The sequence below is a fragment of the Phoxinus phoxinus genome, assembly GCF_949152265.1.
Source record: "Phoxinus phoxinus genome assembly, chromosome: 5".
NCBI classification, from domain to species: domain Eukaryota; kingdom Metazoa; phylum Chordata; class Actinopteri; order Cypriniformes; family Leuciscidae; genus Phoxinus; species Phoxinus phoxinus.
In genome coordinates this window covers 12053429-12068720 of record NC_136880.1, presented here as the reverse complement: position 1 = coordinate 12068720, position 15292 = coordinate 12053429, and the positions used below count along the sequence as shown (strand labels likewise).

The window sequence follows — 15292 nt, the reverse complement described above, 5'->3', positions numbered from 1 at the left end:
GCAGCTCTCTCTATCTGCAGGGCAACTGTTGTTAATGGGTAAACTCTTACTTCTAGCAAGGCGTTGTGTTTTGTTCCAGTGGATTGAGGAAAAACCTCCCTCGGTCACACAGTGGTACAGAGAAATATTTAAGGTTTTTCCTCTGGAACGCCTCAGTGCCATACTAAGGGGCAATGCCAATTTGTTTTATAATGTTTGGCAACCTTTTCTTGACTTCCTTCCTGGTGATCTTGCTGGTTTGCTGCAGGATGGGAGACCACATTTTGTCTTCACCAATAAGTCATAAATTCTTTTGAAATTTCCTTTTTTTTATTTTTTTATTTTTTTATGTATGTATGTGTTTTGTTGTAAACAATAATGTAGGTTATGTGATGTAACATGTGATGTGCAATTTGTGTGTGTGAATAATTTTCCCCTGTTTTGTATGTTGGTAATAGCTGGGCTTGTTTGTTTATTGTTTGCGTAAAATCAATAAAAATATATTTCCAAAAAAAACAACCATTTCTGTGTTGTTTATATACAACCAGCACCTGGAAATATTACAAATAACCCAATTTTCATGCTGTGGCTGTAATAATCACATGACGCAGGACAATCCAAATAAACACTTTATTAATCTACAAAGTAACTTAAGCAAATACAATACCGGACAATGAACCAAAGCAAACTGAGGGCTTAATTACACAAAAAAAGGTAATCAACTGAACCGAAACAGGTGAGGGGAACTAATTAACAACCAAGGAAACTCACTAGTGAAAACAGGGACATAACACAGTAAATGAAACCAAACTGAACACCAATAAAATGACCCAACAGGCTAAATCTATCATTTGATGTTTTAGTGCAATTGAGAACCCCTATTTATTTTAATCAAAATTATTTTAATCTGTGAACGTGGCTTTTGTGAAGTTGAAAACATTGATCTCTCACATCACATGGAAGCATCACATGGTAAAACTCCGGCCCGCTCCGCTCTTCCGTACGGTGGGTCTGATGGGTTTGTCTGCTAGTTTGCCACCCTATCATCGCCTGCGTTCAGTTTTAAACATTAACAGGTCAAGCTTAAACACCCTTAAACAGACTCCAATGCATTCAGACACAAGACAGGTCATTACCCAAAATTGTATGTACAAACCATCAAAAAGATGATGAGATAACCATGAATAAACAGCTGCAAATGGTCAGCATTTAGTGCTGGCATCATGGCAGACGACTAAATGCTACAGCGAGGACCCGCGGCAGAGACAGGAATTAGGACTGAAAAGGAAGAGTGCTTTTTTGAAAAAGTTTGGAGGGGACAGATATCAAAGGTGACGAAAAAAAACTAAAATAAACGTGTAAAAATCAGAGATGAGGTGTCAAACCTCAGCCAGTGGTTACAGAGTTTAGAAATAACAGACAGGAAGAGGGAACAAACCACAAAATGACACTGGAACGACTCTGGTGGACGTGGCTTCAGGGCTTCACCAGCTCAACATGACTAACACTGTCTGTCACTTACTGCAAGTCAATCTTCCTGTATGAAATGGACACACCTTTTTGTACTTTATTGTTACCGCATTTTAAAATAATACTAATATCATGAAAACTCTTAAATCACACAAATGGAAGTCTGGGAATGATGTAGAGGTAGTGATCAAAACATGCAAGACAAATAAAAACTCTCTTATATTTGAGTTTCTTTTTTGCCACTTGATTCTAACTTTAGATATTCACCAATCAAACTTCATAAAGACTATCATAGGAAAATGTATGATGAGTACTTAATTATGCTTTTCTATTTCATCCCCAAAAATAAATAATAAAAACTGTTAGTTATGCAGGCCCAATTCATATCTGTGTACAAACTAGTTAAAGGTATCGTTCTCCCAACAATTAAAATTTTGTCATCATTAATTCACCCACATGTCATTCTAAACCTGTGAGTTTCTTTCTTCTGCGGAACACAAAAGATAATTTGAAGAATATGAGTAACTGTAGCAAGGTTAACAGTTGTGGCAAACGTTGAACAGTTTAATAATAAAACAAACACAAAACCAAAGTGAAAGTGACAGCCCATCACGGACGACTGCCTCGCACACACAAACAAAACAACATAAATCCAGGCCTGGTACTCTCACTGTCCTTCACTGTCATTGCGACTCCTTTTACGCTTCCGTAGCTCCTCGTGAGTTACGAGGCCGGTGTGTCGCGCATTCGATGCTCATTATCAATAATGACCCTCTGCCTCGTCCTGCTTGCCACAGTAACCAAACAGTTTCTGATCCCCATTGACCAGATTGTATGGAAAAAATACCATGGAAGTCAATGAGGACCAGCCATTACCGCCATTCTTCAAAACATCTTCTTTAATGTTCAATAGAAAAAATAAACTAGGATCGGAGAGTGAGTAATTGATGACAGAATTTTCATTTTTGGGTGAACTATCCCTTTAAGAGCATTTCTGAGAAGATTTACACATACAAATATTGGAAACATGATGACTGTAAAAGCTTGATCCAGACCTACAGGTGTAACATTTACTGACTGTTGACCGGTAAGATTGTTAGAGGGTAAAGAGTATAGAAGAATGGAAAGACTGTGTCAGTGAAGGTGGTTGTGAATGTGTGTAGATGTTTGTTAGTTACAGGGTCAGAGAATGACACCGTTCCTCTGTCATAGTCCAGATCAACTCTCACACGCTCAAGATCCTGTTCAACAGGAAAGCCAAACTGCTCACCCAGTCCGTACTGCACCCAACAGATATCAGTGTTATAGAAAACCCATCCTTTCCTCTGGTTTGATTCTGAAATTACTCCAAGACTCCAGGCTGAACTCTCTTTAACCTCCACATCCCAGCCGTGTGTTCCTGAGTTAAAACCCTCTGAACCCAGAATACACTCATAGATATCAAATCTCTCTGGATTATCAGGAAGTGGTTGTTTGTTCTCACTCCATCTCACACTGGTCAGATCATCAGACAGGATGAGACATGGATTTGCAGTGTTTGGATCCAGAATCACAGGAGCTGATGAGACACAATCAACAGCTGCTTTTATTCTGATCATCATATAATGATCAAGAGTGAAACCGTACACATATTATTATGAATTATGACACTCGTCCTATTGATCAAACACATCATACATTTTCCTCTAATCACTGTCAGTGTTTTTCGTTTCACACTCATTTTTATCATCGTGTGTAATGGCATCAGCGACAAATATCAAATGTGCGATTCAAACATGTGTGTCTCATCAAGAGAAACTGATAATTTGTAAAAGTTTAAATCACAATCAAACAATCAGAGCTGTAGAGATGAAAAACTGTCTCTGTAAATTATGTTCAGCATCTGATCATGTTCATTAAACTGGCTCTTAAAGGAACACTTCACCTCTGGAAAGATGAATGTGTATTTAAAATGGGTCATTTATGTAGAAGAAATGTGAAATTATTTTTGAATTTGGAGCCTTCTAGACTGAGAAAAGCCAGAAAATGTATTTTTGGCTTATGGGGATGAAAGACAACAACTCCCAGAATGCACTTGCTTCGCTGCCCTAGGAGGCCACGCCTACCGGTAAGAGATCGCAGTAAACAACAAGGCTATGCTACTAGTGAGTCTCCGTGAGTCTGCCCAGTATTTTGATGTCGCCCAAAATGTCCAGGATTCGGCTTTTGCGTTCTACAGTCGCCATTCCTCATGTTTACTGCGACGAGCAGGAACGAGACTGACGGCCGCGGAGAACGATGCGAGCCCGGTGGCGTGATTACTGATGAGTGGCGCCGGCGCCTGTGAGACGCACCGGTCTCGTATCTCTCACGGAGGAGCGGGAATTTTCCTAGCAATGTTAAAACGCACATCAAACGATCACTTGTTTAGCGTTCATGTAAACACTACATTCAGATTCACCAATCGGAATGAATTCAGTTAGATTGAAACAAAAGGTGTGCATGTAAACTATGAATGTGATTGCAGAAAGCAGAAGCCGAATCCCGGACAATTTGGACCATCTCGACGGCCGGACATGTCCGGGAAAAAGAGGATGGTCACCGCTACTACTCAGCTTTCTCCACAGAATAAGAAAATGTTAGCTTAGCTTCCAAATAAAGAATGGCTGACACTATTTGTACATTCTGTGAGTGAGATCCCTCTATGGGCGGGTTGAAAACATGCGGAACAGCGCCTTCTACTGGATAAATGATGAGCTAGTGTTTGTAGTCTTACCCTTATTCAAAGAAATTTGACTTCCTGCTTTTTATGATGCAAAATGACGATTTTTGCGTCATAAAAAGCAGGAAGTGGAACACTTAAATCCTTATTTCTCCCATCTCAGGGGAAAATAAGGGAATAAACCATGACCATTCGAAAATGTGACTGGGTTTCTAAATATACAAAGTCTAATGCAAATGGGTGAAGTGTTCCTTTAATGCGTGTTTAATTGTTTTAAATACTTTGTTACTGTCTGATGTGTTTGACTTAGTAATGAACAAGCAATCATTTGAATATTTTAAGATATAATAAATCTCTGGGGTGTGAGTAACTGAAGCAGGTTACTGGTAAACACATCATTATCTGAACAGACCTTCATCGCGTTTCTGAAACATGGAAAAATTAAGATACATGAGGCAGCACTGATCAACAGATGTTTTTGAGGTAATGAGGGCGTTCGCGTGGCACATGGACGATTTGCATGTATATATCTTTTGCGCGTGCGTGTGTGGTCACATTAAAACTAATGAGCAAGCGTTAGAGAAACTGGATATCTTGTTGGTTTTATACAAATGACTAAAACAGAGAATATTTGTTTTCATTTTGAATCAGATCATTTAAAACTACACACTTAAATGTTTATAAAGATATAGAGCTCACAAATGTGTGACAAGTATTCACTGAGTTTTGTTTATGTTTAGAGACGTGCTTAAGAAAAAAAAGTTCATGAGACGGAGTGCCAGAAAGCACACCCTGTTTAATTTCTTTTATTTTACATAAGCACAACGTTTTGTTTTGATTGTAAGTGGACACATACAAAAGTAGACATCTCACAGATTCTTTTTTCATATTTATTAAGTCTGTATGACCATAAATGACGGAGTATTTTAAGTCTATGTTGCTGCTATGTAAAAAAAAACCCAGCAAAATGCGCCCGTGCGTTTGCCGACCCCAGACGGGTTAAACAAGCCAATTCAACATTACACGCTCCGCCCAGCAGCGCGAGTAGAAACACGGAAGTGGACGCAAGCACAAGTTGCATCTTCGCTGAGGAGCCGATCGGCCCCCGGTGTCAGCGGTGGTCCAGCAGTGGTGGCGAGGGGACTACGTCCTCCGTTCCCTCCTTCATAGAACGGTGGGTTGCATACGCAACCAGGACGTTCCCTTTCAGTCGGGACCGTCAGACGTAGTCGACGTCGACTGAATGGGGATATATTTGAAAGCGCCATTAGTGCTGCCACCTTCCAGTGCCTAGACAGACGCCTCCTGATCCCCCCGCAATTTAAGGCGGAGAAGGGAATGGAGGGGAATGGCGCAGCAAACCAACACTTCGAACCGGGCTCAAGTGAAACTGGCTTCATGAGAAGGGAGCCCACGAGAAGCAGGGGTGTGAACATAGTTGTCACCCAGCCCCCAACTCTAGAATATCTGTCAGCGAAGCACACTGTGTCAACGCCTAATGCGGGAGCACACACTCACTTCAGAGGAGCTCACCACGTAAGTGGACACTTGCATCTCGAGTTTTTACACCAAGATGAAGGCAGCACCTTTACCAGTGGGCCAAAGTTGCTTGGAAACAGCCTTCCCTTTCTGCAGATTTACTTAACAGACAAGAGCTGGTCTGAGGTCCTAAGGCTTGCGTTCTGTGCACGTAAGCCAGGGCTGGGTCTGCCTCCTCCGGGGCAGCGCTTGCAGGCTCACCACCTGGTCCCACCTTTTAGGGAGAGGTAGGAACCATGGGCACACATCCAGGCCGGGGTCTCAGCTCGTGAGAGTTAGCCGGCACGAATTCCAGGCACAACTCGTTGGCCGAAAGCTAGCAAGAGATGAAGCGGCTTGCCCACAGGCTTTGTCAGCCTTGCTCGTGAGAACGGACGAGAACTTACAGGCCTTAGAGGGGTGACGAGGATCACCTCTCCATGAGGCAGCAGCCGCTGGACACAGTTGCATCACAACGGACCGCTCCACTGGAGGGATAGCCTCTCCTATCAAGGGTAGTAAGGGGGGTGGGGGGGTTCTGTCAGAGGAAGGAGGAAGGTGCCGTCCATGCCCTCTTAAGCTTCTCATGCACTTCAGGAAATAAAGGTACCGGGGCGGGCCGGGCGGGTTCTCAGCCTGCCGCCCGGGTACCTTTCTTTCCTGAAAAACCAATCATCCAGCCGAGATGGTTCGGGTCACGGTGGAGGGTTCCGAACGAGCCCTACCGCCTCGGCGGCCTTTTTCAGCATAGTTGTCATCTTTGGCTCTGGCTGGTCTTCCAGAGGGAAGCAGCGCAGCCGAGTCGTCATCTCCAGAGCCCAGCTCCCCTTCCGATGCTGCGATAGACATCCTGTCCTCTGGAGGGTCCCCCGAATGAAACAGCTGGTCGGTCCACTACAGAGGGACCAGCGGGTTCATCTGGGAGCTCCACCGGTTGTGGTGTGAAGGAGGAGTGAGGGATCCACTGGGCTTTGCTGGGCGGATTACTGCTCACTGTAATCCTCGGATCACCCAGCTCGGACAGCACCCCAGCCCTCCTCTGGGAAGGTAACCCAGAGGCGGTGACTGCACCTACGTTTTTGTCGAAGGCGAGTCTCGATTTCAACAGCGAGATGGTCATATTCCCGCAATGGGAACATGACTCATTCACAAGAGCTGCCTCAGCGTGCTGTAAGCCCAAACACACGACATGGCTCTTGTGACCGTCAGAGGGGGACAGAGCCTTACCACACCCAGAATCGCACGGATGGAATGGCATCTTGAGAAAGACGCACTGTTGCTCTTTTAGGAAATGGGACCGTCAACAGTGCCGTAGCACGCGGAATGACCGCGACAACACTGAATCAGCGAACTGAAACAGCACTCAATTCTCGCTCTCTAACCAACCGTCAGAACAAACAAACAAACAGAAATTTGATGCTGTTAAAACAGCAGTTGAGAGCTCAAGAAACTTGCGATCACTGCTGCACTCGCGCTGTAGAAACACCAACACTGGGAGGTCTTCCCGCAAGAACACCGACACACTCGCTTGCTGTGTAAACAGTTGTAAATCTTCAGAGACATCCGATTGGCTCCGAAGCAAAAGGCAACTGGTGCATGCGTCCACTTCGGTGTTTATACCCGTGCTGCGGGGCGGAGCGTGTAATCATGCGACGTCGACTACGTCTGACGTTCTCGACTGAAAAGGAACTATTTCACAAGTTCACACTTACATATAATTAAATAGATTAAAGGTTATGCGTGTTTGGCTTATTTGCGTATTTGGCCCGAACCCAGAGTTCTACCCTAAAAAGCAAACGAGCAAAGGACAGCCAGCAGATGGATTGACTAAAAGACCCCTTAAAATGAGCGCCAAAATTTGGCAGACTGGCATTTCTGGAAGAAGCCTAGTAGTTTGACCAGGATGGTCCATGCAACCTTCGACGGGAGCAGGTCTCGGCGTCGGACAGGTGGGCCCTATCGGCCAATGAATGAGGAGGAGCGTGATTTTAGCCACCCAACCGGGGGAAATGCACTGTCTGAGAAAGGCAAGAGAAAGGCAAGGTTGCTCAGCCAAGAGGCTCTCGCTGCATTCGACGGGAGTTCAATAGTCATGGCATAGGACGGATAAGCCTTGCCGGACAGATAAAGTCATGTTTGCTCAAATCGGGAGGGCTCTCGCAGCATCCGACGTGAGATCAATACATAACGGCATTGGTTGGGTAAACCTTGCCAGCAGTCGAAAGAGAAAGCATAAAGAAAGCAGTCGCTCGACCAGTATGGGCTAGTAAGCCGAGTAGGGTTTGGTAGGCCTTTTTGATGTGGAACCGATTGGTCCTTATGTAGCTTTTGAATATTTCTGATTGTAGGAAATATTGGTATGGTTGGATTGGTGACTAGAGGTTGAAAATATAAACAAAATTACCTTTTTTAACTTGGTCTGCTTTCTTTGTTTAATCAAATAGGAGATTGTTTCGCTATCAAGTACAGATAAGGCTGAGGTGGTGGGGTGGATTTTTGGGTTGATTTTTGAAGTTATAGTGAGTTTAGAGCATCTAATAAAACCAAAAAAGTTTCAAATAAACATAGCATTGAGTGTGGGGGCGGTAAAAACATTTTGTGAGAATGTCTAGTGTTATGGGTTGTCTGGTGTGGGATCGTTGAATTTCTTTAATGGAGGTTTGTGAAATATTTATCTCAGGGGAGGGAGTGCCATTGTAACGAGTGGGCATTCAGGCAGGCAAAGGAGCAGGGTGAGAAGCAGATCCAAATGCAGTTAGAGATTTATTAATATAATCCACAAGATTACCCAGGATACAAGCAAACATTTAACGACTCAAGTAAAACACAAGGGCTATTTATACACAAGACAAGACAAGCTTCAAAAAGGTAACAAGGGGGCATGTTAAATTGACATGAGAACACCAGAGGGTAACCAAGAGAACTGACAAGACACACCTGGGGAGACCAAACAACATGAAAAGCAACAAAGAACTACAAAACATGGCACAAGACAGGAATTAGAAAAAGTCCTCACACAAGACAAGGGCACGCAGGCTGGGACCATGACAGAGCCCCATACTTAAGTAGCAGATTCCAGATACTCCGCAGAAAACAACAGGAGGGTGGTGGAACGGAGGTGGAACAGGGGGAGGGATGGTGGGCCAGGCCAGTGGAACTGGAGACTGAGGAAGATCAAGGATCCAGGGTAGATCAGGCAGAACAGGTGGACAGGGCGGAGCAGGCAGTGCAGGGACGACCTCCTTGGCTGTGCATGGGTAGCCCCCTCCAAAAATTTTCTTGGAGGGAACTATGGCTGTGCTCTCTGGGCTGGGCTCAGAGGCTGGAGCGATCCCTGGAGATCTGGTCAGGGGCTGGAGCCATCACTGGACCCTGGTCAGGGGCTGAAGACTCAGGCGTGGGCCATCTTGGGATGAGACTCGAGGGAGCTTCGTGGAGTGGGTGCTGGATTCATGCAGATCCGCGCTGACTGTCGGAGCAGCGGATGACAACGCCAGGCCTACTTCCAAACCAGTGCCCAGCCAGATACCACCCCGCTGGTAGGAGCTACAGTATCTGCCCACCGCAAACAGAGAGAACACCTTAGCCGTGATTTTGGAGCCTGTGGCTCTCCACCTCATCGGCTCTCTGTCTGTGCGGTGGGCTCCACCTCCATCCCCATCCTCGTCTCCAGTCGTCCCCAAGGTGACGTTGAATATCTTCACACCATGGCTCCTCACTCAAGCCTGGGTCTCCATCCGCACGCCCCCGTTCAAGGCCATCCCCTGGATTCATCCACAATCCTCACCACCCTGGACTGTCATGTTATCCATCCCCCTCCTAGATCTTCGCCCTCGACCAAAGCCTTATCCTGTCTCACCATCCATTCGCCCACTCCTCTCCAACCCTTTACCATCCCCTCGTCTGCCCCCAAGAGCACCCACCTTCTTTCTCTTATCCTTTCAGGCATGACGCCTTCGTGCCTTCCGGGAGAGGGCATACTGTAACAGTTTTCCTTTGATTTGGACTTTGTGTTCATTTTACACCGGCTAATCTGTCGTCATGGACACTAATGTGATTCATTATTCAGTTCGGGTGTGTGTCTTTAATTATCCTCATTTACCTGTATTTAAGGTCCCTTGTTTCAGTTCAGTGTTTTTGGGTCTTGTCAATGTTTTGGCTGTGTTTGCTTGCCTGCCTCTACTAGCTTTTCTTAAGAACCGGTGGTACCTAACTATCGGGTTATTCTGGTTCTTGATGCGCTGTCTGAATGGTACACAGTTGCGTCCTCTTTATAAACACACTGAGACATGGCGACCGGCGGCGATGCTAATGCGGTGGCTCTGAATCCACTTGTTGACAAGAGAGGAGGAAAGAGCCGTTCACATAGCGTGTTTTTTGCGCGTGCAAATTCGTTTTCCAGGTGCGCCTCTGTTCATGGTTGCATAGCAACGACAGACGCAACGGGAAAGCGTCTGTCGTTGCTATGCAATGCTTGTGGAAAGGAGAAAGTGGTTTAAACTGCGCTCTTCATGATGACGAGGAAGTATCATCAAATAATTAATTGATTTCTAGCCCTTGCATTAGCTTTACTACAAGATATATTCATTGAGATGAAAAATAAAAAGCCGCCCTGTACAGCTATGATCAGCTGTTCGGCCGAGCTTTCCATGTCCATGTTGTTACGGAAAGGCCGCTGGTTTTTGTCACATGACCTGTTGAGATGCTTCTATTATAAGCCGCGCGCCTACATTTGAAATAACAAATTTGCACGTGCATAAAACGCGATATGTGAACAGCCCCTAAAGTGGTATCGTGTGCGGTTGTATCTAGTTTAAAAGGCCTTTTAAAATTAAATATGAACGCAGTTTTGGATTAAATAAAAGGACCGTCAAGTCAAATAAAACACGTTGTATCTCCTGTTTAGTTGGTAACACTACAATAAGATACAATTAATTAACATTACTTAATGCCTTATCTAACATCAACACATTGAGTGAGCAATATATTTTTACAACATTAATGTATGTTTGACTTGATTTGATTGTTCATGAACAGATACAACTTTTGATTTTAAAAATGTATTAGTAGGCTACATTTTTAAATTACCCCAAGGAGAATAATTGCTTCAGTATATAACTATTGTTTATTGTTAGGTCATTTTATCTAATGTTATCTAACAAATGGATATACACTTTAATGTATGCAAATTTAATCTAAATTAAGCTTTGGTTCCGAAATTGGTACTGAGAACCGTGGATTTTCACGGGTATTGGTACCGAATACTGAAATTTTGGTACCGTGACAACACTAGTGGATACTATTAAAGACTATCTTGGATCTTCATCTTCTTCGTTGCGTGTGTTACTACAGTCAGTGTGTGACATTGTTAATACAAAAGTTGTCAATCAATACAAAGACATACAAAAGTTTGTTCCTAAGTTAAATTTCTTCAAATCAATTCCTTAGGTATTATTCAATATATTTTAATATTTGAACGCCATATTTTTTTAATATATTCAAACCATTTAATATATTGATCATAAATATATGGAAATACATTATCTTTAGGGCAAATTAATGAAAAGCTTCGAAGTTGTCTGATTGTACTATCCTGCTCAAGCTAAATCTGAGCAAAAATATTTTTAAGAACATTCTTTATAAGATATCGAATTCTTCTTAAGTTTTGTCTTAAGAACAACCTTAAAAAACAAATAAGAAAAGTAGTAGGTCTTTTCTCAAGTTATAATATAATAAGAAAATAATTTTATCCTTAATGATGTAAATCTGGCCGCAGAGCTTTCTGAGGATATTATAAAATTAATAATTGTCTTCATGCACTCAAGATACTGTCAATAGTTGCTCTAGTAAAACCATCATAATATAAACTCTTTGAGTAACTTCAAAAACATATTTAAGTTCCTTGAGTTCACAATAATATATTTGAGCTTCAGTGTTTCAGTCTGAAGAATCACAAATGGAGATTCAAGAATCTTTTCACTTTTACACTGTTGAGTTTGTTCTGGCCTTGAGTAGATGAATAAATGAGAAACATTCTCAAAAAGAGTTAATAATATAAATTATATACCAGAACTACTGTAGTATGACCTTTACTTACTACAAACTGAAATAATATAGTACTTTTGTGTCATGAAAAACCTGTCCATCATGTGTGATTTCTAGTGTGCGTGTTTAACAGCACAGATCTTCTACAGACTCACTGTTTTGGACGATGTCCTGCATCTTTTTCCAGACTCTGAACGGCAGGTTGCCCAAGTATCGTGACACATGAATCAAAGCTCCAGAAGCCATCTGTGGATCCGGCTGTGAGATCTGGACTCTGGAAAAACATTCAGGGGTCAGAACTGCAGTGGTTTTGAATCAGAACCAGAGAGACCAGAGACACCAGCAGATCACTCACCTTTGCATTGAGACTGGAAACTCCTGCAGAACAAACACACCATTTATCATCAAGAACTCAATCAATCATCAATCAATCAACCAATGATCTGAAATCAGACCTTCAGAAAGCAGACGTCATTGGCTTTCATCATCTCCTCCATGTCTTTTATTGTGTGTGAAAGAGCTGAGATGTGTCTGTTCATCTCCTCCAGCTTCTCCTTCATCATCTGCTTCTTTTGCTCCTCTTCCTCCCTCAGTGCAGTGATTGTAGCTTCTTCTTCATCTCTTAGAAACTGATGAAGCTTCTCAAACTGCTGTTTAATCTGACACTCTGTGTGCTCAGCTTGAGACTGAAATCAAATCAAATCACATTCACTTCAATCATCTCAAACACGCAACTCTTTCTGGAGCAGCAAGAGTGAGTGGGAAAATGTGGGATAGTTAACTACAGCTTTACATTTCTGAAGTACTAATGCTACTGTAGTATATGTTCTGTGTCTGTAGGGTGAAAATACACATTATCAATAAAATCCTCAGGTAGTAGCGTAATGTCAGCAGTTCAGTGTCTGTTGCGCTTACAGGTTGTTGGGCTTATGAAAATAAAGTGAAGTTCACAAACATATCTTCGGGAGTAGTGAACCCATCTAATCTTTCAATTAACTGCCAGAGTATAAGCAGCCTGCGCCTGCCACCTTGCTCTGGCATCAGCTGTTTAGGAATCTCTCCATCTCCATCAACATAATTTAGGCATCTCGTTACCATACTCGTCTTCCAAGCACTAGTAGTCCCACTGGGGGGTATATCTAAGCTTGAGTTGAAGCTGCTTCGTCGAGCCCCTCCACTGTGGACAGCAAGCCAAATACGCTTAACCTTATTGGCTTAAAGATTATATGGGCAAAATACACACTGGGCATGTGTGTGTGTGTGTGTGTGTGTGTGTGTGTGTGTGTGTGTTTCAGTAAATAAAGGACTATGTAGTTATATCAGAGTTCTAATGTAGTTTCAGCTGTTCTAATCAAACACTAAAATGTAAACAAGTCAAAAGAATCAGCAATTACCTTTATGAGTAGAACTGTTTTCTCAAACTCTTCTTTAATGTTTTCTATGTGTTTAAGGTTTTCTTGTAAGGAATTCAGTGCTGATAGGAGCTCCTCCTGGAATTTAAAGAGAAAATCTATAAGACATGAGAGATTTTTGTAATATGATTTTATGTGTAATACATAAGCTTAAACAAGTGTTTATCCCCATCTTTAAATCTGTCTTACCTTATGTGATGGAACAACTTCACTGATGGGTCTGAATGTGTGATTGACGTGTTTATGCGAGTTAATACACACTACACACACAGGCTGTTTTTCCTCCAGACAAAAGAGTTTGAGTTTCTCACTGTGTAAACTGCAGAGCTCCTCAGACCCTGATGAACGCCTCTCATTTCTCTTTTTCAGGAACGACTCACACAAGTTTTTTAACACAAGATTAAGTGGAGGATCATCTCTTGAGGATCTTCTCCTACAGACAGGACACTCCTGAGTTTCCTTGGTTCCCCAGAATTGTTGAAGACACTTTTTACAGAAACTGTGACTACATGATAAAACAACAGGAGCCTTGAAGATTTCACAGCACACGGTACAAGAAAAATCATCTTCAGATAGTGAAGCCATTTTCTCTGTTTAATCTCCAGCAATCTGAACTTTACTTTCACTTTCTGAAAGATGGTTTAAAAAAATTATACCACAAGAATCGCAAAGATCTGCTGTTTGTTTAGAAACAAACTTAGCAAAAATCCTCATTGAAAGTTTTTCTCTTCCTTCTTCATTGATCGCTGTGTTTTTATTGTTGTCTTTTTCCTTTTGTTGAGAGAGAAGAGAGTCAGTGTGACAGAAAGACGCCAGTCTCTTCCTGGTAAGTGTTGTAAGAGGGTGGCGTTTCTGATCACTTTTGGGCGTGTTAAAACAGGTCAGACATGAACATCAGGATTTCTTCAGGTTCAATTTTAACAAAATGCATTCAAAATGAACTTACATTGTTCATTACATTGAAAATATCGACTGGCACGTTCTGTCGGCATGGTCATTAGTAACACACGGTTTTTCGGTTGACTGGCCCCTCCTTTTTACCGCCTATGCCCCCAATCCCTTCTGTCATAAAAAATAAATATGTTGGACGGATATCTGGGATGGATGTGGTGTCTCTGGCTAGGGAGCTAACCGGTGCACACTAGGGTCCAAGAAGGTGTTGAATCTTTGAATCTTTTTGAAGGTGTTGAATAACACCGGAGAAAATACTTTCTCTGAAGAAAGTGAGTCACGTGGGCGGCGGGGCCGGCGTGGGCTCACTCGTTTCTGACGCTCATACGCACGAGACAAAGGGCGCGCGCAACTAACGTTAACAGCCTCGAATAGACAGAGAGTCCGGGAGACATGGTGGTGCTCATGCAGGAGATGCGAGCTCATGCCAACAGAGGTCAAGAGTGTTTGCTGCCATGAATGGAATACTGGAATGCCACCTTTGGAAGCCATTGATGCCGCTGAGTCCAACTGTGTTACAGAAGATGATGGCTTTCCGCCTTTATTTAGCCAAAGTGTTCTTGAAGTTATCTTCCGTTTACCTCGCATAAACTGGAGACGTCGTCCAATGCCTGAAGGAACCGGGGGCAGACTAACGGTGGAGTAAGTTTCGTTTTGTGTAAATAATATGTTATTACAGGTCCGGCTGATCTATGTTATTCACAAATTGCATTTATTTTACAGTCAACTTCATCTGGTAGCATACCGAGTTGTGCTTGAATGGATGCTGAAAGGGGAAAAACTTGGAAGAGGCAACCATAAGGTTCTTCCCTCCTGTGTTGTTCAAGCCATAAGGGAAAAATACACATCCCAGTCTGGATCCTATGTGGGTTTCAGAGAAGCAGATGATGCCTTTGCCATGATGTACACTGTTAGCCCTTACTGTAGAAAAATACCAAATTATTACAATATCATACCATTTTCCATTAAAACAGTAATATGCAGGAATATACCTACAGGAATATATTGTGAATTAACAGCGCTCAAAGTCGACACTCAGAGGCTGTTTTCCCAATCACACCCTATACCCTCATTCACTATTCCCTACATTAGTTCACTAGTCCACTTGAATGAAAAGAAGTGAGTGAATTGAGACACTGATGAACTCCTGATAAGCAGAATCACTAAAGGACAGAGAAACAAGAACAGAAAAAAGAGAAACACAAGAACTACAACT

General features: G+C 42.8%; 1 protein-coding gene across 1 annotated transcript; it reads right to left on the bottom strand.

The window, feature by feature from the left end:
- Positions 1–333: 333 nt before the first annotated feature.
- LOC306999472 (E3 ubiquitin-protein ligase TRIM39-like) lies at positions 334–13979 on the bottom strand. The gene is made up of 6 exons (XM_079614170.1): positions 13315–13979; positions 13108–13203; positions 12169–12399; positions 12069–12091; positions 11869–11987; positions 334–3007 (listed from the first exon to the last, which is right to left on the bottom strand). Exons 1-6 carry the CDS (start codon positions 13708–13710, stop codon positions 2520–2522), a joined length of 1353 nt encoding a protein of 450 aa, XP_079470296.1. The 5' UTR covers positions 13711–13979; the 3' UTR covers positions 334–2519.
- Between the last annotated feature and the right edge of the window lie 1313 nt (positions 13980–15292).

Coding starts and splice junctions, on each gene's coding strand:
- LOC306999472 (XM_079614170.1), bottom strand. CDS start 13,710: ATGGCTTCACTATCTGAAGATGATTTTTCTTGTACCGTGTGCTGTGAA. Junction 13,204..13,314: donor AAGTTGTTCCATCACATAAG/GTAAGACAGATT, acceptor TTTAAATTCCAG/GAGGAGCTCCTATCAGCACT. Junction 11,988..12,068: donor TTTCCAGTCTCAATGCAAAG/GTGAGTGATCTG, acceptor ATGTTTTTCCAG/AGTCCAGATCTCACAGCCGG.